This window comes from Argentina silus, assembly GCF_951799395.1.
Source record: "Argentina silus genome assembly, chromosome: 3".
NCBI lineage: Eukaryota > Metazoa > Chordata > Actinopteri > Argentiniformes > Argentinidae > Argentina > Argentina silus.
This window is the reverse complement of record NC_139657.1, coordinates 31,402,811-31,428,501: the sequence shown is the minus strand read 5'-3', so window position 1 is coordinate 31,428,501 and position 25,691 is coordinate 31,402,811. Positions and strand designations below refer to the sequence as shown.

At 40.5% G+C, this 25,691-nt stretch overlaps 1 protein-coding gene and 2 pseudogenes across 3 annotated transcripts in view; all 3 read left to right on the top strand.

The window, feature by feature from the left end:
- Positions 1-21,793, top strand: part of LOC310801558 — a 70,073-nt pseudogene extending 48,280 nt beyond the window's left edge. Inside the window, exons 13-19 of the transcript in view lie at positions 255-343; positions 454-602; positions 17,311-17,438; positions 17,561-17,636; positions 17,873-18,033; positions 21,157-21,376; positions 21,580-21,793. The product of the transcript in view is annotated as an uncharacterized misc_RNA (transcript). The remainder of the gene's footprint in view (positions 1-254; positions 344-453; positions 603-17,310; positions 17,439-17,560; positions 17,637-17,872; positions 18,034-21,156; positions 21,377-21,579) is intronic.
- LOC310802306 (cytochrome P450 3A27-like) overlaps positions 1-25,691 on the top strand; it is a 230,779-nt pseudogene that overhangs the window by 168,873 nt on the left and 36,215 nt on the right. The gene's annotated exons all lie outside the window — the stretch shown is intronic.
- Positions 15,815-17,009, top strand: LOC310801559 (cytochrome P450 3A40-like; the record flags this gene model as incomplete). Its single annotated transcript, XM_083665628.1, has 4 exons — positions 15,815-15,916; positions 16,050-16,163; positions 16,642-16,730; positions 16,841-17,009. Coding segments are annotated over 4 exons (474 nt in total), but the record flags the coding sequence as incomplete, so codon positions are not given.

Sequence of the window (25,691 nt, the reverse complement as noted above, 5' to 3'; positions counted from 1 at the left end):
CCGGGACAATAAAGTATATTTAATCTTATCTTAGATAAGTTCAGTGGTCAGATGACAGAGTATAGAATAATAGTTCATCTTTGGAGTCACTTATTCCTTGACTATATACATAATGTATCCTGTATGAATGTATATTCTCAGGCTATATAAACATTAAAATAATTCCTGTTTCAAACATGATATTAACCCATGTTTTGCACATATTAATCCATGTATCAATCATCATATTTTTCCATGTATCCTTCCCAACTCAGATGTTCGGGATCATGAAGCAGCACTCTGGTAATTTGGTCAGCAATCTGAAGAAGACGGCCGATAACGAAGAGCCCATTGAACTAAAAGAGTGAGTATTTCTCTCCGAGAAGATAAGGTGAATTTGTAATTTCAGTGAACTCCCCCTTTAATTTTGTGGTTGTGGTTCTGGTGGTCAAAGATTGTGTGGTTGTGTTCCAGGTTCTTTGGACCATACAGTATGGATAAGGTCGTCAGCACTTCATTCAGTGTCGACATCGACTCCCTCCACAACCCCTCTGACCCCTTTGTGACCAACATCAAGAAAATGCTCAAGTTTGACATCTTCAGCCCACTGTTCCTCACAGTCGGTACAACTGCCCCCATATAGCTTTCAGTCTAAATCATTTTGTGCTCAATAAATGAAGCTATCGAATTCATTGATTAGACTGACATACACTGTGGAAACACTCTATGAGACCACCAGTAGCTCTCTGTCCTTCCTGGCCTACAATCTGGCAACCAGCCCTCACATCATGACCAAGCTGCAGGAGGAGATAGACACTGTGTTTCCCAACAAGGTAACCCCTCTGCAGACTCCTATATAGTACTATTCATGTGGAACAGGAAATATGATAGTGACAGTATTTTAGAGGGTACTGATGAGTGTGTAACCCCTGTGCACTGCAGACTCCTACAGTATCTATTACTATTGCTTTGGAACAGATGGTTAGATAGGTGACAGTATTTTGCAGTATGCTAATGTGTCTGTAGCATCCCTGTGCAGACTTCTGCCCAGTGCTATTCATTTGAAACAGGAAGTAGATAGGTGTTGTTGGAATCTTCAGAATAGTTAAAAGGCCAGTACCTGAGGACCTGAGGGATCTACAGGGTATATACCTTAAAAGCATGTCTGACATGCAGTGGTGTGCGTGACCATAGAGTGATTTCTAAACTAATACAATCATCTTAAAATAAATTATAAAACTAACAGGTTATCAGTGCAGAGACTTGTATGATATGTGCTCTCCATCTGACTCGTGCTGCTGCATTCTGTATCATTTGCCAAGAGCTTTCTTTGGTCGACCAGACAGGAGAGTGTTACAGTAATCAAGGCTGCTAGTAATACAAGCATGCATTCGTCTCTCAGTGTCAGCCTGGGAGAGGAAAGGTTGCACCTTTACAGCTGTGTTCTGTAAAGGTCCATGTAATATTCAACCTTTTTAAAAGCTTCCTAAAGGTTGTAATGACTATCTTTAATCGGTAGCGATCAGGGAACGAGATCCCTTGAAATAAATATTTCATTTACAAACGCTGTTTTGGTTCGGAAAACACGCTTTTTAAAATGGAGTGTCCTACCTGGACACTCGGTTTGCATATAAACATGTTGTTACTGCCAGGGGTGTTCTAGGGGAGTGGACTCACCTTTCTGTCTCTGAGGGCTGCCTCTTCCAATCGTGTGCGCATGCAGAAACACAACAGCTAATGTCCAACACTGCAAGTTCATTTCGGGGGGTTATATTATTATAAGGGAGGATGTTGTGGTTTGGACAACTTCAGACAGAATTTCTCCACGATGGCAGATTTCCGACAAACTTACTTACTCTTCTTTAAGTGATACAAATATGTTTTAGTCACATTCTTGATATGGGTTTCAAAATTAAGATCTGAGTCAATGGTGACACCTCTGTTTTTTGCCTGGTGCTTAGTGTTACTGTAGAAGTGTCTTTAAGTATGCAGACAGTTTCTCTCTTTCGGTTTTTGCTCCAATGACTAGTTCTGTGACATCCATATGTCCGCAATGCATTTCACCAGGAAATCAATCAAACTGTTTGACTGGTGCTACAGAGTCGATAGTTGCCCTTAGTTTGGTGTTGAAGCTGGTTACTAAATCATTATCACAGGAGGAAGCTGTTGATGGTGTACTATTCATATTCATCATCATGAATCTCATCTGCTCAGCGACATGGCTAGATAAAGAGGATGCAACAGGAGTAAGACCCTTTGTAATCACTAGGTCCAGGGTGTGGCAGTGGTTATGGGTGAGCCCAGTAACTCACTGAATAAAGTCCGTAGAATTCAAGAGATTCATCAAATCCATGGCTGTCGAGTCAGTCTCATTGTCCACATGTAGGTTAAAATCACCAATGATAATAATCTTAGCATAATTTGAATGAAAGGTAGATGGGCCTTGGATGAAACCGTGATCTTTACATTTCTCATCCTTGTCATCAGGTGTCTTTATCACTCATTACTGTGCAACAGGAGGCTGATGGAGGTAGAAATGGGAGGACAGCTCATTGTAATTAGAGCTTGACAGATATATCTGATATTGGCCTTAAAGAAATATCTGAAGAGTTATTCACCATGTTATATATAATATAGAGGAAACTGGACAGCACTTATTATGGATCATTTAACACAATTACACATGACACAACTGTGTTAACAGAGACACAATACGTCCTGCTCCTGTACATGTTTGTATATACTGTACATTTTCCCCTATGTCTGCTAAGGGCTTCACTGCTTTTTCCACTGTTTATGTGGCACATAGGATATTTATATGTAATTGGCCACTTACGTAAATGGGCGATTCTTAGACTACGGGCACTTTCATGTCCCGTAGTCTAAGAATGTTCATTTTATAAAAAAAATAAAAAAAAAGGGAATATTCACACTTTCATAGTTATCTTTACAATGAAAGTACTTTAGGAACTTTTTACCGGTAGTCTATGATGATTTTTTCACCTTTTTCAACATCGTTATAGATGCAAATATTGCTGTTTTGTGCCTGTCCCACACCCAGACTTCTGATCTTCAATAATGAAAATGAAGTGTAAAAAAATGATTTATCTATTTTTTTTAAATGTGACTGAATAAAGTATCAGTAAAATAATCAACACATAATTGGGGTATTTAAGGTCAAACAACTATTTATGTGATTTTATATACAAAATGTAGTTGTCCCACAGTATTGCCATCATTTCCACCACAACACTGTAATGTCCCTTTAAAAGGTTTGTGTGAAAGATGGTTTGGGTAGTTTCTATGGAGATGAACAGTTACATCACAGCACATGTCTGATATGGAGGATATTTTGGATTTCTTCACCAACTTTTGAAGAAAACTCAAGGTAAATATTGCTTGAAATGAAAATATTTTTATTGTATGTCATTTCCAAACATGACGTAACATCAATTGAGTTTGTAAATAAATCGATTTTTTAACGTACATAGATGTATTTTGCATGCATGAAATGCTAGGTACCAATTCATAGCTAATCTGTGATGCTAGCTTGGATTTTTTTACAAAATACTGTAAGAATGTCATTTCCACCTCCGTCATTTCCAACACATTACCTTCTTGGGTGGAAATGACAAAGGTGAGGTTGAAATTACATTTATGCTTACAAGGTGCAATTCATAGATTGTGAGGCTACATATGTGTAATTTATTTATTAAAATGTACAATGTTACTGTTTTATTCAAATGCATATTTGTTGAAATGCATTTTCATCTATTTTTAAGATGCCACGGACCTCTCTGCAGAAAGGTCTCAGGCCTATAGGGACAGAATAAAAGAGGACCCTGTCAAATATGAAGAGCGACTGAAAAGAGACAGGGAGAGATACCTGAGGAAAAAAGAAAGAGGGGTTGACCCAGAAATGACCCAGAAATGACCCAGTTACAAAATTCTAATCACTCATTAAAAACTTCTGCATAGTTTATGGGATAATGTTCCACTTAATGTAATAACACAAGTAGTTATTTCCTGAAATGTATCTAACCAATCCAATATTATATTTCAGGTTGTGGTTGATGTAAGCTTTGTGTTTGGTCCTCATCTCAATTAATTTACCTAATCCACAAATGTATGGTAATTGCAATATAGGTATAAACTGGTAAAACTATGTGTGAAAGTGGTCTTACACTGTTGAGAAATTATGTATATCATACTTTTTTTAAATAATAATCAAATGTTTACATATGATGGAAATTACATTTGTTCAATGCGGGTCGGACAATATGTAAAAAAAAACATCAATTTGTCTTGTAATGTTAGTGCGTTCTCTTATGGATCATGAAACTAGACTACTTATATTAACCTATTAGACTGTGACAATTAGGTTTGAACATTTTTTTTCCCCTCAAGTTCACAAGGCCAAAAGTGCCTGTAGTTGAAGAATCGCCCAAATGTGTTATTTTATATGTATGCACTTTATCTTGCATGTTTACAGACTCCCCCCATTCAATTTCACGCATTTCTATTTGGAGTATAAAAGGCACTAGATCACCTGCGGGTATATAAGCTGTGGCTTGCGCTGCGTTCTTCAGTTGGCAGTTAATACCTGTAAAGACTGAGGACCAGACGACTCACTAGTGTGTTTTCCATTTATTCTTAAGCATAAGCATTAATACAGTTTGTCATTAATGTAGGCTTTCTATTTAGTGTACCGTTAGGCATAGTAGCATATGAAGTTTGTAGTCTGTTAGCGGTAATTGCGCTAGCTTGGTATCCTAAACGAGGACGAGTTAGCACTAGCTTGCCGTTTACGATGAGTGGTTGTTGTCAAATGACACTTGACAAAACATGTCGAAGGGAGTCTGGTGTAACGTTTGCCTGACTCCACTGATACAGATGTATGTGTAGGATTTAATGTTAGAGTGTTTTGTAGTTTACATTTTCTTTGTTTTTCTTCGTTTTCTCCTAACGGTTAAGAGAAGGTAGACGGTTAGAGCCAGAGTCCGAACCGCTGATGAACAGCGCTGTAGTTTACCGTTGCCAAGGCAACCAGGCAGCTCACAGGTTGTACCATATTTCTAAATCATTATTTTGATATAATACTGAAATGTTGATATTATATTGTTATTGTTTTACATTGTAATTTGTATTGTTCCAACTAAGTTCATTGGCAGTTAATACCTGAACCACGAGTATGTTTTCCATTTATCCCCCCCCCCTATACTAACCCTAACCCCAACCCCACCCAGAGACCTCTTCATCCCCGCTACCCCCCTTGTACAAGTTCTCTCCTGCTAATACAAATAAAATGAAATAGCCGACTGCCTATGGCCCCTGGTGTGAGCATTGATTACTTTGTCTTATGATGACTGTTGGATAGATGATTCAATTACTTAAACAAATGTATTGTTGTAAGTCGCTTTGGATAAAGGCGTCTGCTAAATGCCATGAATGTAAATGTAAATTACAATGGAGGGCCATGTCCAGAAACGACCCCGAGCCCCTAGCACTGATCTATATACCTATATCTATGTCTGTGTTTTGTCTATTAATTAATAATATGATGATGATTAATCCCAACGACGTATATTTTCCAAGAAACAACATGAGCATATCTGTAATCAAATAAATATCTCCTGCGTCATAATGCTGTTGTCTTGATGACGCTGCTAGCAATGACGTAAATTTATGTAAAAGTCACTTTGGTCACTTGAACCTCCAGTTGTTGTCAAATAGCCTTTGCTGATTGTCATTTGTAATGTGGTACGCTCATTAGTGGAAATAGATTCAATTACATTTCAACACAATGGAGAAAAACTGGTGGGACCCGCCGCAGGTAAGTTTGCCTTGCTCTATTTTAGTTTAAATAAACGGGAATACTTTACATTAAATTGCCCCAATACTTGGGCCAAATGTCCAAGGACGTAGGATGTATCTTTCGAGAGGGGGTGCTGCCTAAATGTTGTGTAAAGGGCTGTGCCATGGCTGCTGGTGGGCCGGTCGATCTGTGGGCTGCGGGGCCGGTGAGCGACACGATGTGTGGGCTTCGCGCAGATCCCCCCTACCTTAATCGCATAAGCACTAGGCCGACAAGCTCCTGTATATTTTCAGCCTACCTCAAGTCCGTGAACTGCCTTCAAGTAAACGCAAAGCTGTAAGAAGCAGGGCTGAAAATTAATCAAATTTAATCAAATCAAGCTCTATCATCCGTGGTGACAACATGTTACTGTACACTTGTTTGTATTCGTATGTTATCGTCCAGTCAAAGTAGCCTACAATTCAAAGCAACATTTCCCCCACAATCAGGACCTAGACCTACTGCAAAGAAATACCCTTAATTGGCTACTCTTTGTTGTTAGATCTCTGGGAAGTAATTCATCCGACTCGGCAGACAGTTTGATCCCAACATCAAGTCAAATCGCGGTAATTTCGGTGAGCGCGCAATTCCAAAAACAGCTGTTTGTCAGTGAAAGAGCAGCGTAACAGCCTAAAAAGTGAAACGGGACGAGCTCAATCGTTGTTACAGAGAGAAATGGGGCTGCAAAATCAACCATTTTAAAGATCAACATTAAAACGAGACAGCTTTATAAATAACCTATAGAGGATGGACTATCGAAGAAAGATGATTGACAGAACAATATCAAAATGGTTAATTTGATGTTTTCAGGTAGGCCCTATCTAAAATATAACCAAACATAGTTGGCACTAATAGGTCTTAATCGACAGGACCTTTCCTTAAGTAAGTCGTAAGTTGACTTTGCAAAGGGCCTACAATTACTTACTGTACAGGCCTACATGATTTGCAATATAAATTGTGTCGGATATGTTGAATAAAAGGTAGATGTAGGCCTTTTTTAAAGGCAAAACTAGAGAGCCCCTTTTGGGAAATTGGGAACGCAACAGCCTATTCTTGAGAACATTGTGAGGTACTGCAATCTCTTTGCGAGGGAAGCCTGTTATCTAACGCAATCATATTTCTTGACGTTTCCCTGTCATTGTGTCTGTCATCTCCATCAGGAAGTTTCAAAGCCCTATGCTACTGTATTTGATAACTACCCACTCACCCCATTCAGGATGGCTAAACATAGACAATATGTAAAGATCACTGGAGACAATTGAATGGTTTTATACTCAGAAAAGACAAATACATTCATAGAGACATTCTCGAGACTGCACCTGTAGTGTGTTCACTGTATGTCCACAGGAGTGTAAAGAGGATCAGGCTGCCCTGATGATGGAGGCAGCAGGACCGGCAGCTTTCGCAGCCTACACCCCACTCCCACAGAGGACATCAAGACGGGCCAGGCACACGAGAGAGAGGGCCAGAGTGGCTAAAGAAAGAAAGGAAGAGAAGGAGGGTTGGAGGAGGGAGATGGAGGAGAGAGCGGAAGAGGTGGAGGGAGCCCAAAACCTTCTGCATAAGGTGAAGGAGCACACCGATGCAGAGAAGGAGAGGCTGAAGGAGGAGAGAGAGAGGGTGGACAAGGACAGAGAAATGGTGGACAAGGACAGAGAAATGGTGGAGAGGAAGAGGAAGATAGTCAACCATCTTAAGGATAATATGGAGAGGAAGAGGAAAGTGTTGGATAGAGACACTGAGAAAGTGAATGAATGCAATGCAATACTCAGTCGCATTCAAAAGACGCAGGAAAATAACAAAAAGGATTTGGAGGAGAGGATTGTCCAGTTGGAAATAAAGGCGAAAGAGGTGGAGGAGGTGGAGAAAGTGACAAAGGAGATGGAGGAGACTTTCCAGAGGGAGATGGAAAAAACAAGAAATGAGATGAAGAGGAGAGAGAAGGAGGTGGAGGAGAGAGAGAGGGTGGTGCAGGAGAGAGAGAAGGAGGTAAAGAAGAGCGAAGAGAGATTAAAGATGAGTGAGAAGGAGACCGAAACAATGGAGGTGATGAAGAGAAGGGTAGAAGAGGTTGACAGAGAGATGGAGAGAATCCTAGAGGAGAAAGAAATGGAGGTGAAACAAGTGAAAGAGAGGATGGAGGTGATGAAATGGGCAGAGGAGGAGAGAGAAAAAGACAGGAATGAGAAGAAGAAAGAAAAGGATATTGAATGGATGAGAAAGGAGTTGGAGGTGATGAAGAGAGTAGAGGAGGTGGAGAGAGAGAAGGAGAAAATCCTGGAGGAGAAAGAATGCGACGTTAAACGTGTGAGAGAAGAGATGGATGTGATGATAAAGAATATGGTGGAAAGGAGGGAGAGGGAAGTGAAAGAGGAGATGAGGATGAAGACAGAGATGGAGAGAGAGAGGGAGAAGATTGAAAAGGAGAAAGAAAAGGTTATTGAATGGATGAGAAAGGAGATGGAGGCGGGTATGAAGAGAGAAGAAGAGATGGAGAGAGAGATGGAGAGAATCCTGGAGGAGAAAGAAAGGGAGGTGAAACAAGTGAAAGAGAGGATGGAGGTGATGAAATGGGCAGAGGAGGAGAGAGAGAGAAACAGGAGTGAGAAGGAGAAAGAAAAGGATTTTGAATGGATGAGAAAGGAGTTGGAGGCGATGAAGAGAGTCGAAGAGATGGAGAGAGAGATGGAGAGAATCCTGGAGGAGAAAGAATGTGACGTTAAACACGTGAGAGAAGAGATGGATGTGATAAAGAATATGTTGGAAAGGAGGGAGAGTGAAGTGGAAGAGGAGATGAGAAAGATTACAGAAGATGTCGTGAAGTGGATGAAGACAGAGATGGAGAGGGAGAAGGAGAAGATTGAGAAGGAGAAAGAAAACGATATTGAATGGATGAGAAAGGAGATGGAGGCGGGTATGAAGACAGTAGAAGAGATGGAGAGAATCCTGGAGGAGAAAGAAATGGAGGTGAAACAAGTGAAAGAGAGGATGGAGGTGATGAAATGGGCAGAGGAGGAGAGAGAGAGAAACAGGAGTGAGAAGGAGAAAGAAAAGGATTTTGAATGGATGAGAAAGGAGTTGGAGGCGATGAAGAGAGTAGAGGAGGCCGAGAAAGAGATGGAGAGAATCCTGGAGGAGAAAGAAATGGAGGTGAAACAAGTGAAAGAGAGGATGGAGGTGATGAAATGGGCAGAGGAGGAGAGACAGAGAAACAGGAATGAACAGGAGAAAGAAAAGGATATTGAATGGGTGAAAAAGGAGTTGGAGGCAATGAAGAGAGTAGAAGTGGTCGAGAAAGAGATGGAGAAAATCCTGAAGGAGAAAGAAGATGACGTTAAACGCATGAGAGAAGAGATGGATGGGATGATAAATAATATGGTGGAAAGGAGGGAGAGGGAAGTGAAAGAGTTGATGACAAAGATTACAGAAGATGTCGTGAAGAGGATGAAGACAGAAATGGAGAGAGAGAAGGAGAAGACTGAAAAGAAAAGAGTAATGGCGGCGAACCTGGAGTTTGCCAGAGAGAGCATGGAGAGGGCTTTCCATAAAGGGAAACAAAATACAGGTATGCCCTCCATTATCTGCTTACAGTGCATTCTAAGCATGATCATTTTGGCTTCTCAAATCACCTCAAAATAATTTAGATTTTATCTATACAAATGATAAGACAATTTTTCTCTTTCAGATATTTCAACACAGAGACAATTCTGGAAATCCACAACTATCCCAAACTTACTACCACAATAACTACCCTGCATACTACCACTATAACTACACTTGCCGTTTCAATTCTCTTTCATTAAAGTCATATTCAAAGGCAAACTGTGTGTCATGTTTGAAATGCTGTATTTTACAAGTTGCATAGCTGTAAACTATGTTGAGTGATGATGAGTTTAGGAAGAAAAGGTATGTAAAAAATGAATACTCCTGCACACACGATTGTTACCTCTGCTTATTTATTGTGTCGACGTTTCGGTTTATGACCTTTATCAAAACATTTTTATCTGTGAGGTCTGTATTCCTAACACCACAAAAAGACAAAGTGGTGGTGTTTGTGTTTTTTACATTTACAAGTTGAGGAAGAAAAAACATGGCACATGTATGCACATGGGTTAGATTAGAAACAATCTGGGTAAACCTTAATTTGAAGAGGTATGCATGAGGTCTGTTATGTTTTTCTCTATATGCCATAATATTGATTTCAATGATCAACATATTTGTACCCTGAAAAGAACCCAAACTGAACAAGTTCCCCATTATAAGTACCTGGGCATTTACATAGATGATACACTTTTAAAATACATGTTGAAAAAGTGATCAAGAGTTTGTGAGTTAGACTTGTACTTGTTTTGTAAAGAAATGTCTTGCTTCAGTTTGATAATAGGAGGAAGATTGTCTTGGCAATGCTCCTCCCTGTCCGTGATTATGGTGACACAATTTAAAATCACACGACAGCCTCAATTCTTAAACCACTAGACCCGATTTATCACTCTGCTCTGCAGTTCATTTGTAGGCATGTTTTCTGTACCCACCATTGTCTTTTGTATCAGTCTGTGGGTTGGGATTCTTTGACGTTGAGAAGGGCTTATCATTGGATTTCATCTGTATATGAAGCAGTTCTTTTAAAACTCCCATTTTACCTCACATCATTGCTTTTATGGCGACTTAGTGGCGATCAAACTTGCAGCTTGTTACTATTTAATGTCCTTCAAGTGATTACAGAATTGAGAAGAACTTTTTAGCTGCTGTGCTCCTTAGATATGGAATGATCTTCAGGCTAGACTGAGGTTGGAGCACTTGGTCCCTTACACTTGTACCATCATCTGCTTTTTAGTGGACAATATATGCAATAAATACCTTTTTTACACAAACATCTTGAATCAGAATGGGTCAGCCCTAGCCTCTTACACAAACAGGGTCACAGTCAATGGGTACAAAACTGGAGCAAACGTGTGTATACCAAGATACTGTACCTCGACTCCTTTCCATTCCAAAAGAAATGTGTCCCTTTCCCTTCACTCAAATGTTGTGGATGACATGTACATAAAGCTACACACTGGTGCAGGTGTGATGTTATGAGAACTTTAGCATTTAGCATTTCCTGTGTCCAGGCGTTCTATTCACTTCTAATAGGACAAATGAAGGTACACTTGCCTCATAAGGCTCATTCTTGTTTCATTTGTCCTATTAGCTCCTACTGACCTCACTTTACACAGACACAGAGGAGGAGAGACTCAGACTCATTAGAAGTTTATTACTGGATCAGTTTACAAAACAAAACAAAACTGCATGGAGCGTACAGTACAGCAGCGCTTGGAGTACCAGACATGAACACACACCTCACATGCACACACACATCGGAGCTGTCACAGTGGTATACCTTGGATCACACACAGACACACACACACACACACACACACACACACACACACACACACTCACTCTCTCTCAGGGCTGCATGCGGATAGCTCCATCCAGTTTGATGACCTCTCCATTGATCATGGGGTTCTCAGCCAGTGATGTCACCAGGTGGGCAAACTCTGCAGGGTCTCCCAGGCGTGAGGGGAAGAGCACTTGGCGGGCCAGGAATGAACGCACCTTCTCAGGTTAACCCGCCAGGAGAGGAGTGGAGAACAGAACCTAAGGAGAGGGAGAGAGAGGTTGTCTGATATGGAGAGGAAGGGGGGGGGGAGGAGTGTGTGAAAGAGTGCGTATGTATGTGTGTGTGTTTACTGACTGGGTGCGATGGTGACCACACAGATGTCCATGGGTGCCAGGTCTCGGGCGATGGGTAGAGTCATCCCAACAATACCCCCCTTAGAGGCTGAATACGCAGCCTGACCCACCTACAGAGAGAGAGAGTGAGAGTGAAGGAAGGGGCTGTTGAGACAGTGTTTGTGTGTGTGTGTGTGTGTGTGTGTGTGTGTGTGTGTGTGTGTGTGTGTGTGTGTGTGTGTGTGTGTGTGTGTGTGCGTGCGTGCATGGTGCAATGGAGGTCTTGGCGATCTGTTGGTTCTTGTGTGTGATTGGCTGACGGTACTGCAGCATGTTGACCTCTTCCTCACTGCAGGGTCTACTACAGTTGGAGCAGTCAGAGAGCACAGCCTGGGCCCCTGCAACCAAACATACACCCTGAAATATGGTTTGGACAAAGGATCCCAATGTCAAGATAATATTGCTGTAGGGAAGCTACTCTATGACACAATACCATGTGGAAATGTCAATGATTTTCTAAAGATGAGTGGATAGTGGATAGTGGATAGTGGATAGTGGATAGTGGATAGTGCCTGGTGGGGTCGCAGACTTCAGGCAGATTGTTGACCTAATACGAAACATTAGTACTTTATTTGGACATTATATGATACTTTTGAAGCCCTGAAATAGTGGGAGTATGTTTACAAATGTTTTTTTAAAAACCCATTGAATTAAAGTTGAGAATCTCTACTTTGACCCCATAATATTTGTTTGATTTCAAATCCAAGTGTAGAGCTAAAAGAACAGAAAATGCTTCCTCTTTCCAATACTTATGAAGAGCACTGTATTCATGTTAATCAGTTGCTTCATTACTGTAATATGTGATGTGTTTTGAACTAGTATTTTGAAATACTGTTTTTAGGAGCCAATGATATAAAACAAGTGCATACATGTAAAGAACATAACACATTTTTAGAGGAGTTCAAATATGTAAAATTCAGTATTACTCGAAAGAAAATATTTGCCCAAAAATATTTGCCCCATAGTCCTTCTTGAATCAATGGGTCTGCAAACTATTAAAACCCGATAGGGATCAAACAGGCAGCAACTATTAGCAGGATGTTAAGATAAAGGCCGACAATAACATCACTGAGTGTTGCCCTCTGCGCAGGGATCCCCTTTCAATCATTCACTAGCCATGGCTTCAACTTCACCTCTCACATACTCTTTCATGATCTGAAACACAGGTGTCATGATGGGATAAAATAATCACTTCAGCAGACGTGTCCGGGGTTACTCAGAAGAAGCGATTGAACCTGTAAAGATGGGTTACCTTCCGTACTTCTCCACCGAGACATGAACTCTCCTTGCCTTACTCATCACTCTGATCGTAGTGTAAGAAGTTTTAATAAAAAATATTATTTGTTAGTTAGTTAGTTGTGATAATACATACAAATGATAGTATTGATAATTACAGTTATCTAACAGTTTCAATGATACCTATGACTTGATCGTTTTGCTTTTGTTTCAAGTCAGATTGTTGATTTATATTTGTTCTGACCAGGTATGGATACTGGCCATATGGAATATTAAAAAAACTAGGCATTCCTGGTCCTAAACCCATCCCTTTCCTCGGGACGATAATGGGATATAAGAAGGTTTGTAGAGATTAAGCCCATAAACAACAACATTGTAGACTCATCCATGATGTGTGTTGTTGTGGTGAAAGCCATGGGAGCTGAATATGAATTGTTTTACCCAGAAAAATGGGCAATAAAGCTTTTGAACGAAAACGAAAAGAGAGGAGTGGGAGCCGGTCTGTAGTGGAAAAGGGCCATCATAGACTAAGCCATAATTCAGGTTTATGACAAGCATTTATGAACTGGCTATTTTTTTGTTTAGTTTTTTTGTTCCCAGGGTGGTTTCACCAATTTTGATTCCAGAAATATGGGAAACTGTGGGGGTGAGTCTGCTAAACTGATCCTGGTTATTGTTAACTATGATGGATATATATATCTCTCAGTGTCTACAGTATACACTCTTAAACCAGGCGGACACTGTGCGATTTTCACAAACACAGACGATCCAACCGACGAAATGGTCTCATACACCAAGACAAATGATCTGTCTTGATGCAAGTACACTGCCCAAGCAACAATTTCATGCTTCCACATTAATAATTTGAATCTGTTATTGAGCGATTTAAGTTTTAAGCTTTTAAGTATTCTGTAGTATGGTCCCAAACACAACTTGTGCGTTGCCAATGTTTGACAACATCCTGGATTCTCATTGGTTGAGGCTCCTATATTGCCTCTGAGCACGTCTCAAACTGCATGAATAAAGAGGAGCCACGACACGTCAGAATTCAAATCGGAAGTGATTGTGTCTTCCCTCCATGTCATTGAAAGGGCAAAAATGTAATTAAAAAAATAAAGAAAAAAAGGGTTCTAAAAGGATTCTTTGGTTGAATAACTCTTATGGGTTCCATTTGCAGTGCCCTGCGTAAGTAATGGGACAAGCATTTTTTCTTCTTTTGCATTATGCAAATGTCCAAATTAAGCACTCATGTTTAGTATTTGGTCCCCAATCCTTTGTATGCAAAAGTGCAAAAGTCTGTGACCCATTGACCCAACCAGACGCTGGGTATCTTCTCTGGTAATGCTCTGCCAGACCTATATTGTAGCGATTGTTGTTTGTTTTTTTAGGATGTTTTGTCCTCCTCTTCAGCAAATTAAATGCATGTTCTATAGGATTCTATAGGATTCACTTTTTGGCCCTGAATAATTTCCTAGTTGCTATGGCAGTATGTTTTGGGTCATTGTCCTGCTGTATGGTGAAATGCCGTCCAATGAGTTTGGAGCAATTAACTTGTACTTGGACTGACAAGATGTTTCTGAACACTTCCGAATTCATCCTCATCAAAGGAGACGTGAGCCAGTTCCAGTGGAAGCCATACATGCCCAAGGCATAACACCCCCTCCCCCATATTTCACAGATGATGTGGTATGCTGTGAATATTGGGCAGTTCCTTTTTTTCTCCACACTTTCTCCGGTACATGTTTTTCCTGAACTCTGCAGGCTCTTTTAGGTACTTTTTAGCAAACCGTAACCTGGCCAGCCTGTTTTTGTGGCTGAGTAGTGGTTTGCACCTTGCAGTGTAGACTCTGTAGTTCTGCTGGTGAAGTCTTCTGCGGATGGTAGTCTCTGACTCATTGACGCCTACCTCCTGGAGAGTGTTCCTAATCTATGGGGCAGTTGTTGTTTTTTTTGTTTTTTTTTTAATTATGGTGAGCATTCTAAGGTTATCCACTGGAAGTCTTCCTTGCCATTTGCGATTTCTTAGCTCACCAGTGCTTTCTTTCCTTTTAATGAAGTTCCAAACTGTTGATGTTGGTAGGTTTAAGGTTTTAATGTTTCATTTTTTTCTGATATTTCAGCATCATAATGGCTTCCCTGACTTTCAATAACATCTCTTTGGTCCTCATGTTGACAAGACACCAATAGCAGACTGCACAAATTATGTGACGGAACACACCTGACGAACACACCTGTCAAGCCAATTGTCCCATCACTTTTGTGTAGCCTGAAATAGGGGGATTATGCATAAAAGTGTTGTAATTTCTGAATGATAAACCAATATGTACACAAATAACATCAAATAAAAGATGAGAATCTCTACGTTCTCATTTCAACTCCAAAAAGAAGAAAAAATGCTTCACTGTCCCATTACTTTCGCACGGTACTGTATAACCTTCTGTGGAAAAGGGTTCTACATGGAACCCAAAAGGTTTCTTCAAAGGGAGAGTGGAAGAAGAACCCTTTTTGGTTCTAGGTAGCACTTTTTTTCTAAGAGTGCAGGATCTGTGATGGGTCTGTCTGTCTCTATCTACGGTATATTCGCTTGAATGCCACAGCCTATTTGAGTATTGTTGCTGACCATGTGCATCCCTTCATGGCCACAATTGACCCATCTTCTAATGGCTACTTCCAGTATGATAATGTCAGCATGATAATGTCACAAAGCAAAAGTTGTCTTAAACTGGTTTCATGAACATGACAATGAGTTCAGTGTTCTTCAGTGGCCTTCCCAGGATCTGAATCCAATAGAACACCTTTGGGATGTGGTAGAACGGGAGATTCACATCTTGAAAGTGAACCTGAAAAATCTGCAGGAATTGAGTGATGCAATCATGTCATCATGGACCAGAATCTCAAAGGAATGTTTCCAACATCTTGTGGAATCAATGCCACGAAGAATTGAGGCTATCTTTGTTTTTGCTGGTCTGTAGGATCTATGATGGCCGTCAGCCCATCCTGTGTATCATGGACACAGCCATGATCAAAACCATCCTCATCAAGGAATGCAACTCCCTTTTCACTAACAGGAGGGTAATACGCTAAATTGAAGTTGTTGTATGGGGAAAAAAACATAAGGGCTCCTTAAATAGATAATATCATTGTTATTATAGCATTATTAATAGTATGTTAATCTTGCAGTTTATAATTATTATTATTTTTCTAGAATATCTATCTCAACAGGCCTCTGTATGACGCCGTGTTTATCGCTGAGGATGATGCATGGAGACGGATCCGCAGTGTCCTGTCTCCCTCCTTCACCAGTGGGCGGATCAAAGAGGTACAGTCCCATCTCTCCTCTCCTTCTTTCATTCATTCCTTTATACAACACAAATAAATGAATGACTGACAACTCTGACGCGCGCGCGCGTGTGTGTGTGTGTGTGTGTGTGTGTGTGTGAGAGTGTGTGTGTGATTTGTACTATGTGTATAGTGTGTATTCATTGTTGTTTGTTGTTGTGTGAAGCAGCAACTTTAATTAATTAATCCAAGACAAATTTTCATCCGGGACAATAAAGTATATTTGATCTTATCTTCGATAAGTTCAGTGGTCAGATGACAGAGTATAGAATAATAGTTCATCTTTGGAGTCACTTATTTTTTGACTATATACATAATGTATCCTGTATGGATGTATATTCTCAGGCTATATAAACATTAAAATAATTCCTGTTTCAAACATGATATTAATATATGTTTTGCACATATTAATCCACGTATCAATCATGATATTTTTCCATGTATCCTTCCCAACTCAGATGCTCAGGATCATGAAGCAGCACTCTGGTAATTTGGTCAGCAATCTGAAGAAGACGGCTGATAACGATGAGCCCATTGAACTAAAGGAGTGAGTATTTATCTCCGAGACGATAAGGTGAATTTGTAATTTCAGTGAACTCCCCCTTTAATTTTGTGGTTGTGATTCTGGTGGTCAGAGATTGTGTGGTTGTGTTCCAGGTTCTTTGGACCATACAGTATGGATGTGGTCGTCAGTACTTCATTCAGTGTCGACATCGACTCCCTCCACAACCCCTCCGACCCCTTTGTGACCAACATCAAGAAAATGCTCAAGTTTGACATCTTCAGCCCACTGTTCCTCACAGTCGGTACAACTGCCCCCATATAGCTTTCAGTCATTTTGTGCTTAATAAATGAAGCTATCGATTTTATTGATTAGACTGACATAAACCACACTGCCAATGGTTTGCGCTCTACTCATTTGACAAACACATGGGCCCTGTCCAGAACCAACCTCTAGTTCCTAAATGCTGGACACTTGGAGATCTGAGTGGATTGGATACAGAAGTGTCTAGGGATAGAGCCTAGGAGTTGTTTCTGGACAGGGCTGTGCATTGAATAGGATTGGAGTCACGTATCATGGTATTTCCTGTTCCTGTTTGTAACCGTGGCATTTCCTGTCCGTCCAGCATTCTTCCCCTTCATGGGTCCTGTTATGGCAAACATGGAGGTATCCCTATTCCCTGCCTCGGTCACAGATTTCTTCTACGCTGTCTTTCAGAAGATCAAGTCCAATCGCGTGTCTAGCACCAGGAAGGTATGTAAATATAACTGATCAAATATACGATCTTCAGCCAGTATTGTGTAATACAATTGTAGAGATTTGGTAGCATCTGGTAGTTCTCATGTGATTTTGATCTGACGTAAGCCTGCTTCCAGAGTCGGGTAGATTTCCTGCAGCTGATGATAGACTCACAGAAAGACAGCAACTCAAAGGGAGAGGAGCAGAGTAAAGGTGCCTGCCTTAAACACACACACACACACACACACACACACACACACACACACACACACACACACACACTGTATACTAGCATCTAACACACACACATACAGTACCTGCCTCAAACACCTATACCTACAAACACACCGTGGAAATACTCTACTTCGTCCCTTTCTCACACCTACCACCCCATTTCTCCCACTCTCCCTCTCCTCCCTCTCATTCTCCCCCTCTCTCCATCATCATAGGATTGAGTGACCATGAGATCTTGTCCCAGGCAATGATGTTCATCTTTGCTGGCTATGAGACCACCAGTAGCTCTCTGTCCTTCCTGGCCTACAATCTGGCAACCAACCCTCACATCATGACCAAGCTGCAGGAGGAGATAGACACTGTGTTTCCCAACAAGGTAACCCCTCTGCAGACTCCTATATAGTACTATTCATGTGGAACAGGAAATATGATAGTGACAGTGTTTTAGAGGGTACTGATGAGTGTGTAACCCCTGTGCACTGCAGACTCCTACAGATGGTTAGATAGGTGACAGTATTTTGCAGTGTGCTAATGTGTCTGTAGCATCCCTGTGCAGACCTCTGCCCAGTATTATTCATTTGAAACAGGAAGTAGATAGGTGTTGTTGGAATCTTCAGAATAGTTAAAAGGCCAGTACCTGAGGACCTGAGGGATCTACAGGGTATATACCTTAAAAGCATGTCTGACATGCAGTGGTGTGCATGACCATAGAGTGATTTCTAAACTAATACAATTATCTTAAAATAAATTATAAAACTAACAGGTAATCAGTGCAGAGACTTGTGTGATATGTGCTCTCCATCTGACACGTGCTGCTGCATTTTGTATCATTTGCCAAGAGCTTTCTTTGGTCGACCAGACAGGAGAGTGTTACAGTAATCAAGGCTGCTAGTAATACAAGCATGCATTCGTCTCTCAGTGTCAGCCTGGGAGAGGAAAGGTTGCACCTTTACAGCTGTGTTCTGTAAAGGTCCATGTAATATTCAAGCTTTCTAAAAGCTTCCTAACGGTTGTAGTGACTATCTTTAATCGGTAGCGATCAGGGAACAAGATCCCTTATAATAAATCCCTTATGAATAAATATTTCATTTACGAACGCTGTTTTGGTTCGGAAAACACGCTTTTTAAAATGCAGTGTCCTACCTGACATTCGGTTTGCATATAAACATGTTGTTAGTGCCAGGGGTGTTCTAGGGGAGTAGACTGACCTTTCTCTGGTGGCTGCCTCTCCCAATCGTGTGCGCATGCAGAAACACAACAGCTAATGTCCAACACTGCAAGTTCATTTCGGGGGGATATATTATTATTAGGGAGGATGTTGTTGTTTGGACAACTTCAGACAGAATTTCTCCACGATGGCAGATTTCCGACAAACTTACTTACTCTTCTTTAAGTGATACAAATATGTTTTAGTCACATTCTTGATATGGGTTTCAAAATTAAGATCTGAGTCAATGGTGACACCTTGTTTTTTTGCCTGGTGCTTAGTGTTACTGTAAGTAGTGTCTTTAAGTGTGCAGACAGTTTCTCTCTTTCGGCTTTTGCTCGAATGACTAGTACCTCTGTCTTATCTTGGTTGAGCTGTATGAAGTTCTGTGACATCCATATTTCACCAGGAAATCAATCAAACTGAAATTGTTGGGTGATACAGAAATGTACAGCTGGGTGTCATCTTCGTAACTGCAGTAATTAATATTGTGCTTCCTGATGACACTGACGAGGAGTACAGGCCCTAAAATTCAACTTTGAGGAACCCCACAGGTGTGGTCACCAATGGGAAACAAAATGGCCAGTTAGGTTGGTCCTACACCAGTTAAGAACTGGACCAGAGAGGCCAACCCACTTCTCAAGTCTATCAATAAGGATATCATGGTCCACAGTATCAAAAGCTGCACTCAGGTCCAGCAGGACAAGGACAAAGAGCATTTTGGCATCAGCATTAATTAATTAATTCTAAGGTCATTAAGAACCTAGTTAATAACTTAACAACATAGTGCTATCTCAGTGCTATGATCGGCACAAAAGCCAGATTGGAACATGTCAAATGGGAATAAGGAGATTATTTAACAGTTTGAACACCTTTTTTTCAAGAATTATTATTTTTTTGCTTAAAAAGGGAAGGTTGGAGATTGGCCTAAAATCGCTATGGACTGAAGAGTCTAAGTTACTTTTCTTCAGGAGGGGTTTCACCATGGTAGTTTTAGGTGCAGATGAACAGACCCCCACTTTGCTGAGCATTTCTGTATGACCACTGCAAAAGAGTTCATAGTGCTTCCATGTGGTGGAAGGTGGGGTAAGTCATCAAACACATCTTCAGGTCTTGCCTGAGTGATCCTCCTCACCTAATATTGGTTCTCTTATCTCAGAAGTATGTTGCAAATTCCTCACATTTGTAGGTGGAGAGCAGATCACCAGGTGTCTTGTGGGCGGGATTTATAAGGCTGTCAATCGTTGAAAAGAGCACTGTTTGAGTTGTTATGATTCATTATCAATTTTGAGAAATGATCCCGTCTGTCTCGGCGTTTTTTTATTGCCTTATTAAAAGCAGAAAGATGCTCTCGAAGAATATCAAGGTGGACCTGCAGTTTTTGTCCGCTCAGACTTTCTGCAAATTCTTTTAAATTTGGCCACAGCCTTTTTCAGTTTGACTGGTGCTACAGAGTCGATAGTTGCCCTTAGTTTGGTGTTGAAGCTGGTTGCTAAATCATTATCACAGGAGGAAGCTGTTGATGGTGTACTATTCATATTCATATTCATCATGAAATTCTCATCTGCTCAGCGACATGGCTAGATAAATAATAGAGTGAAAATATATTTTTCCCCACTTCTAATAGACTGACATGCATTCATGTTTAGCCAGGTTTCAGATAAAAACATTACAGTGCAGCTTTCGCTCTGAGATAAGATCAATAAAGGTTTTGCCAGATAGGGACCTAATATTCAAAAGCACCATGGTAATGTTCTCTGGGCTGTTCGGTGCTGCCCGGCCACAGTTAATGGAATGGATACCAAGTTATTCACATTTGAACCACCTGACAGTTTTCTTGTAGTCTGTCGACTGTGATAGGAAATAATAGACTATAGCACATTCAGTATTCCAAGCAGTCAATCCACTAAAAGCAGCCCAGTTTAGTGGCATTTTGACTTCTGATTGATCCTTGTGTACATCTATCATTTACATTGTTCAGTGGAATCTAAATGTATTTTCTTCTAACTATCAAGATAACATTATTTAGCGATTTTTTTGTTTATTCATGTATAACAAAAAAGCAAGACACTATTACACATGTACATTGAAAGTAATGGCGTTCTGTATGCAGGTGTCATGAAATTAGGCTATGCAGATTAGAATAAGTATAGTACTGTGTTCATTTCCCCCCAAAAAAACACAAAAAACTAACAGCTCTTCAGATTTGCGACGAAAAAGAGTTAGTTCTGGGCTACGGCTACGTGAACGACCAATCACTAGTGCTCATGTGAGTGTAATATCCCTGTGCAGGCTCCTATCCAGTACGAGGCTCTGATGCAGATGGACTATCTAGACAGCGTGATCAACGAGTCTCTCAGGTTGTACCCCATCGACTTGAAAGAGTCGCCAAGAAATCTGTTGAGATCTGCGGCATCACCATCCCCAAGGGTATGGTCGTCATGATACCCATCTGGACCTTGCACCGTGACCCCGATGTGTGGGAAGACCCAGAGGAGTTCAAACCAGAGAGGTAATGGGCCACATCTTAACCACAACCACAATATCAATCACAACAGCAACGATAAGAGCAGTGTTCCACAAACAACCATAAAACAAACCTAAATGCGACGACCAAACACAAACAGGTTTCTTCAACCATGTATAACCATCATATTACTGTGATTTAATTGATATGTTCTTTAACCCCTCCTCCTCTGAACTCTCCGTGTGTAGGTTCAGTAAGGAGAACAAGGAGAGCATCGACCCATACACCTACATGCCGTTCGGGTTGGGCCCACGGAACTGTATCGGGATGCGATTCGCTCTGGTATTGATGAAACTGGCGATGGTGGAGATTCTACAGAGGTTCAACTTCACCGTCTGCAAAGAGACAGAGGTGAAACAAAATAATGATACAATGATTGTAAATATAATTTTGTACCTATGACTTTGTTGCGTTTCTATATGTAGCAGAGGTGATTTTGGAATCACACTCGGGTGATGAGGTAGCCCTGCCTGAGACATGTAAACTGAAGTGTCGCCCTCAGACCTTGAGGATGTCCTCTTGGCTTAATAGTAGCGTTTGTGTCTTCCACATGGGAGACCCGGGTTTGAACCCCCATACTACAATTCTGTACTTGCGTACTGCATGAGTATGTACTCCCCATTTAATTTCCCAGATTGCATTTTTCAGTACTAGGCGCCAATCATCCTCAGTATAGGCTACCTACTAAATGATGGAAGTGTGAGATTTAAAAAAAAGCTATTTGTATTTCTGCAAAACTCCCTCGAGACTTCATAATGTATGTCGACCCAAGAGAGGTTGTCCAGGAGTTTGAGTTTATTTGAATTTATAGTGCAATGCTACCCGAACGTAACAGTGACACTGTATTAGGTAACATTCATAGTGTAACGCTGACATCTGTTTTACTCGTTCCTTCATACTTTAACTGTGTGTCAACTCTCACCAGATCCCCATTGAGATGGACCTACAGAACACTCTGATGCCCATATGGCCCATCAAACTCAAGCTGCTGTTCCGCTGCCAGGAGTCCAACGACAACCAGCTCAAAGCAGACAGCCAGTGATGAGGACATGCCCTGCTGCAGGTCTCTCAGTTATTATGTTACACATAGATCTAGGATCAGCCTCAACACTGGCTACTTTCAAAAATGGGCTTAAAAAAAAAAAGGGCTTCGCTTTTGCCTTAAATTGAAACTAAATTGGCGCTAATAATTGCACTGTGACCCTAAAATGCACTGTGACTTTTATTCTTTTTTTATGTCTTTTATGCGTTTTTATTCAAAAAAAATCATGCTGTTTCCTTTTTATCTATTTTACGTAAAGCACTTTGAATTGCCTCTGTGTATGAAATGTGCTATATAAATAAACTTGCCTTGCCTTGCCTTGCCTCGCCTTGCCTCTGGGCTCTGCTGCTACTGTATGCTGCTCTCTTTGTATCTGTCTAATAGTGGAGGTCCAGGACTAGTTGTACAGAGACAGTTGTTGTCTGTCGTCTGCAGGGCAGGGATTTGCATGTGACTTGTGCATGTTTTGTACTCGTCTGGTAGTGGGTCTCTATCATCACGCTAAAAACGTGTGTATAATCACAAACTAAATCATAACATGAGAATGAACAACATGCCATCAAAACATGACAATAAATAGGTGTTAGATTAGATTCAACTTTATTGTCATTGTGCAGAGTACAAGTACAGAGACAACGAAATGCAGTTAGCGTCTAACCAGAAGTGCAAAAAAGCAGAAAAGTGCAATGTGAACAATATATACAGGTAGAGCAGTATAAGCAATATATGAGCAGTATAAGTAGTGCAGTATAAGCAGTATATGAGCAGTATAAGTAGTGCAGTATAAGCAATATATGTATTAACAGTAACATTATAAGCAGAATAAATATAGAATGCAGTATGAACAGTATAAGCAGTATATGAGCTGTATAAGTAGTGCAGTTACCAATGTATTGGGTCTATCTATGGGTATCGTAGTGCAGCAGTAGTCAAAATGTACCTGCATTTTATCGGTTGAAGTGCCATCTCATCTGTCATAAGATTTGACTTGTAAAACTGAAAAGTAGGATACAACTAATAGCCTAAATGTATAAACACAGACCACAACCAAAAAACAACATGGGAAAATCGTTTACGCATCCTCTGCAGCAGGAACAGTGCAGAGAAAAAGTATGTACAGTAAACCCCATAACTGAATACACTTCATACGCTTCAGCGCGACACAGAACGCCTATACTGCAACAAAGTAAAAAGATGAGACAGACACGTGTCTTCAATAACTTGCATGTTTAATCAAAATACAAGCATTCGGCACATCGTTAACTTGTAGGAAAGTTTAATCAGGTTTTATCAATTGTATTATTTTAAATGTGAAATAAATATCATCAGTGCAGAGGCTATAACACACTACAAAAGTCACATTAAATCACGGAAAGTAGGCTAGGCTAATTAACGGAACTATATGAATATACAGCCCGAGCCCAGTCCAGGGTTCTGAAAGCAACAAGTAACAAGTGTGCCCATCAACTGTCTAGATATTAGGCCTATACGTAACATTTAGTCCTCCACTTTATATCACAGGTAGTATAACGTTTAAAATGACTACAAAACAAAAGCAATATAGTCTACAGTGAACGGCGCATTGTCCATTTGTCATACATGTCCAAACAGACCTGCTCACTTGAATAGGAAAGTAGCGCGGCGGTTCGTTGCTTCAGCAAACCTCTCGATGACTTTACTGTTGAAATCCATCTGTCCCTGGATCAATGCATTTTCAATGGAAATCATGTCAAGGCCGTTCAGTCGCTGGTGTCTGTTCTGTTCTGACAGATGTATAATGTCTTTGAATCCAGCCGATGCCCACATAGTCTCCACCAAAAATCATACATGGGAAACAGAACAGCGCATGTTTCGAGGTGGTAGCGGTTAGCCATCTCTTTTTGTCAAACCATTCCTGTTGGCCCTAAACGTTTTATCTCCAACTTCTCTTCCAAAGGCAATGTACTAAACCGCATGGTCAACAAATAATCTACACGATTCATTGTGAAAACTTTAGCTAGCTAGCATTGGCGATAGACGTACAGTAGATGAACTGAATTGCTTTATGATTATTTCCTGTCATGTCAGACCACGTTAACGACATTAGCGTTTAATAGTTTTTCGCCACCTGTTGCTAGGCAGAATTCATACCCAATATAATTTGCGTGAGGTTTTTCCTGCTTACGCCAAACACGCTCACTTTGTTCCCCTCGCAACGATGGGGCAGAGTGCTCCGCTGCCCCACAGCAGAAAGACGGGACAGGGAGCGCAGTCCGCACACACTAGTAATTACTAGTAATTAGTAATTACTCCAAAAACAGCACTATACGGATTATGAGTCAAGTTTTATATATTTATACACACCAATTTCACCATTTAATCTATTTTGTATTAAATATAAAATACTTATTATTATTACTAATAAAAAATATGACTAATAATTGTTTCGTATTTGTAATGTACTTTATGAGACTTTATGTTTGTAATGTACTTTATAAAGAAAAAAACCCTGTATATCCCCAAATTTGATTCTATGCAATATGTTTTTTCAAATGTTGTATTTGTCTTGTAGGCTACTTTTGTGTAAGCCGTATATTGTGGGTAAAATGCACTATAAATTCAAATGAACTTAAACTTAAATGTGTATTGCAGTGGAATCCTAACTCGAGATCCGCGTGTAAATCGAATCAATTTCCCATTGACATGAATGCAAGATTTACGCGCGCGGATTTGGAGTTAGGATTCCACCCAAAATGCGTTGCCATTGGTATCATTATGACGTTGATATGTACACAGAATTGAGAATGTTCTGCAATAATACACAAAGTTCTTGAACTTTTAGTTCAGTGGCATAACGAGCTAAGACGCAACCTGAACCTGTGCAATCAGTATTACCAGAGTGAGATATAAAGAGATTATAACCGGAAGATTCGGCGCTTATACACAGCCTACTGACTGAGGTAGGCTAATGTAGGCCAGAGATGTAGTATAGTTGACATATAGTATAGTTTTATAACACTTGTATTTGTAAATACTTGAGACGGCATAGGCCGACTACCTTTACAGCATTTGGACAAGGGACGCGTAAAAATGTCACTGAGAGATATCTGTCACTAGGAGATGATATTCCCATTAAGTCGAATTCAGCGTTGGATATTTCTATATGCCTAAAAACTCACATCTTTAGAAAGGCCTTCCTTTAGGTCCTGTCCTCTTGTTGTTGTTAGTGTTTTGTTTGTGGTTTTGTTTGTGTGTCTATTGCACTCAACTGCACAGGCT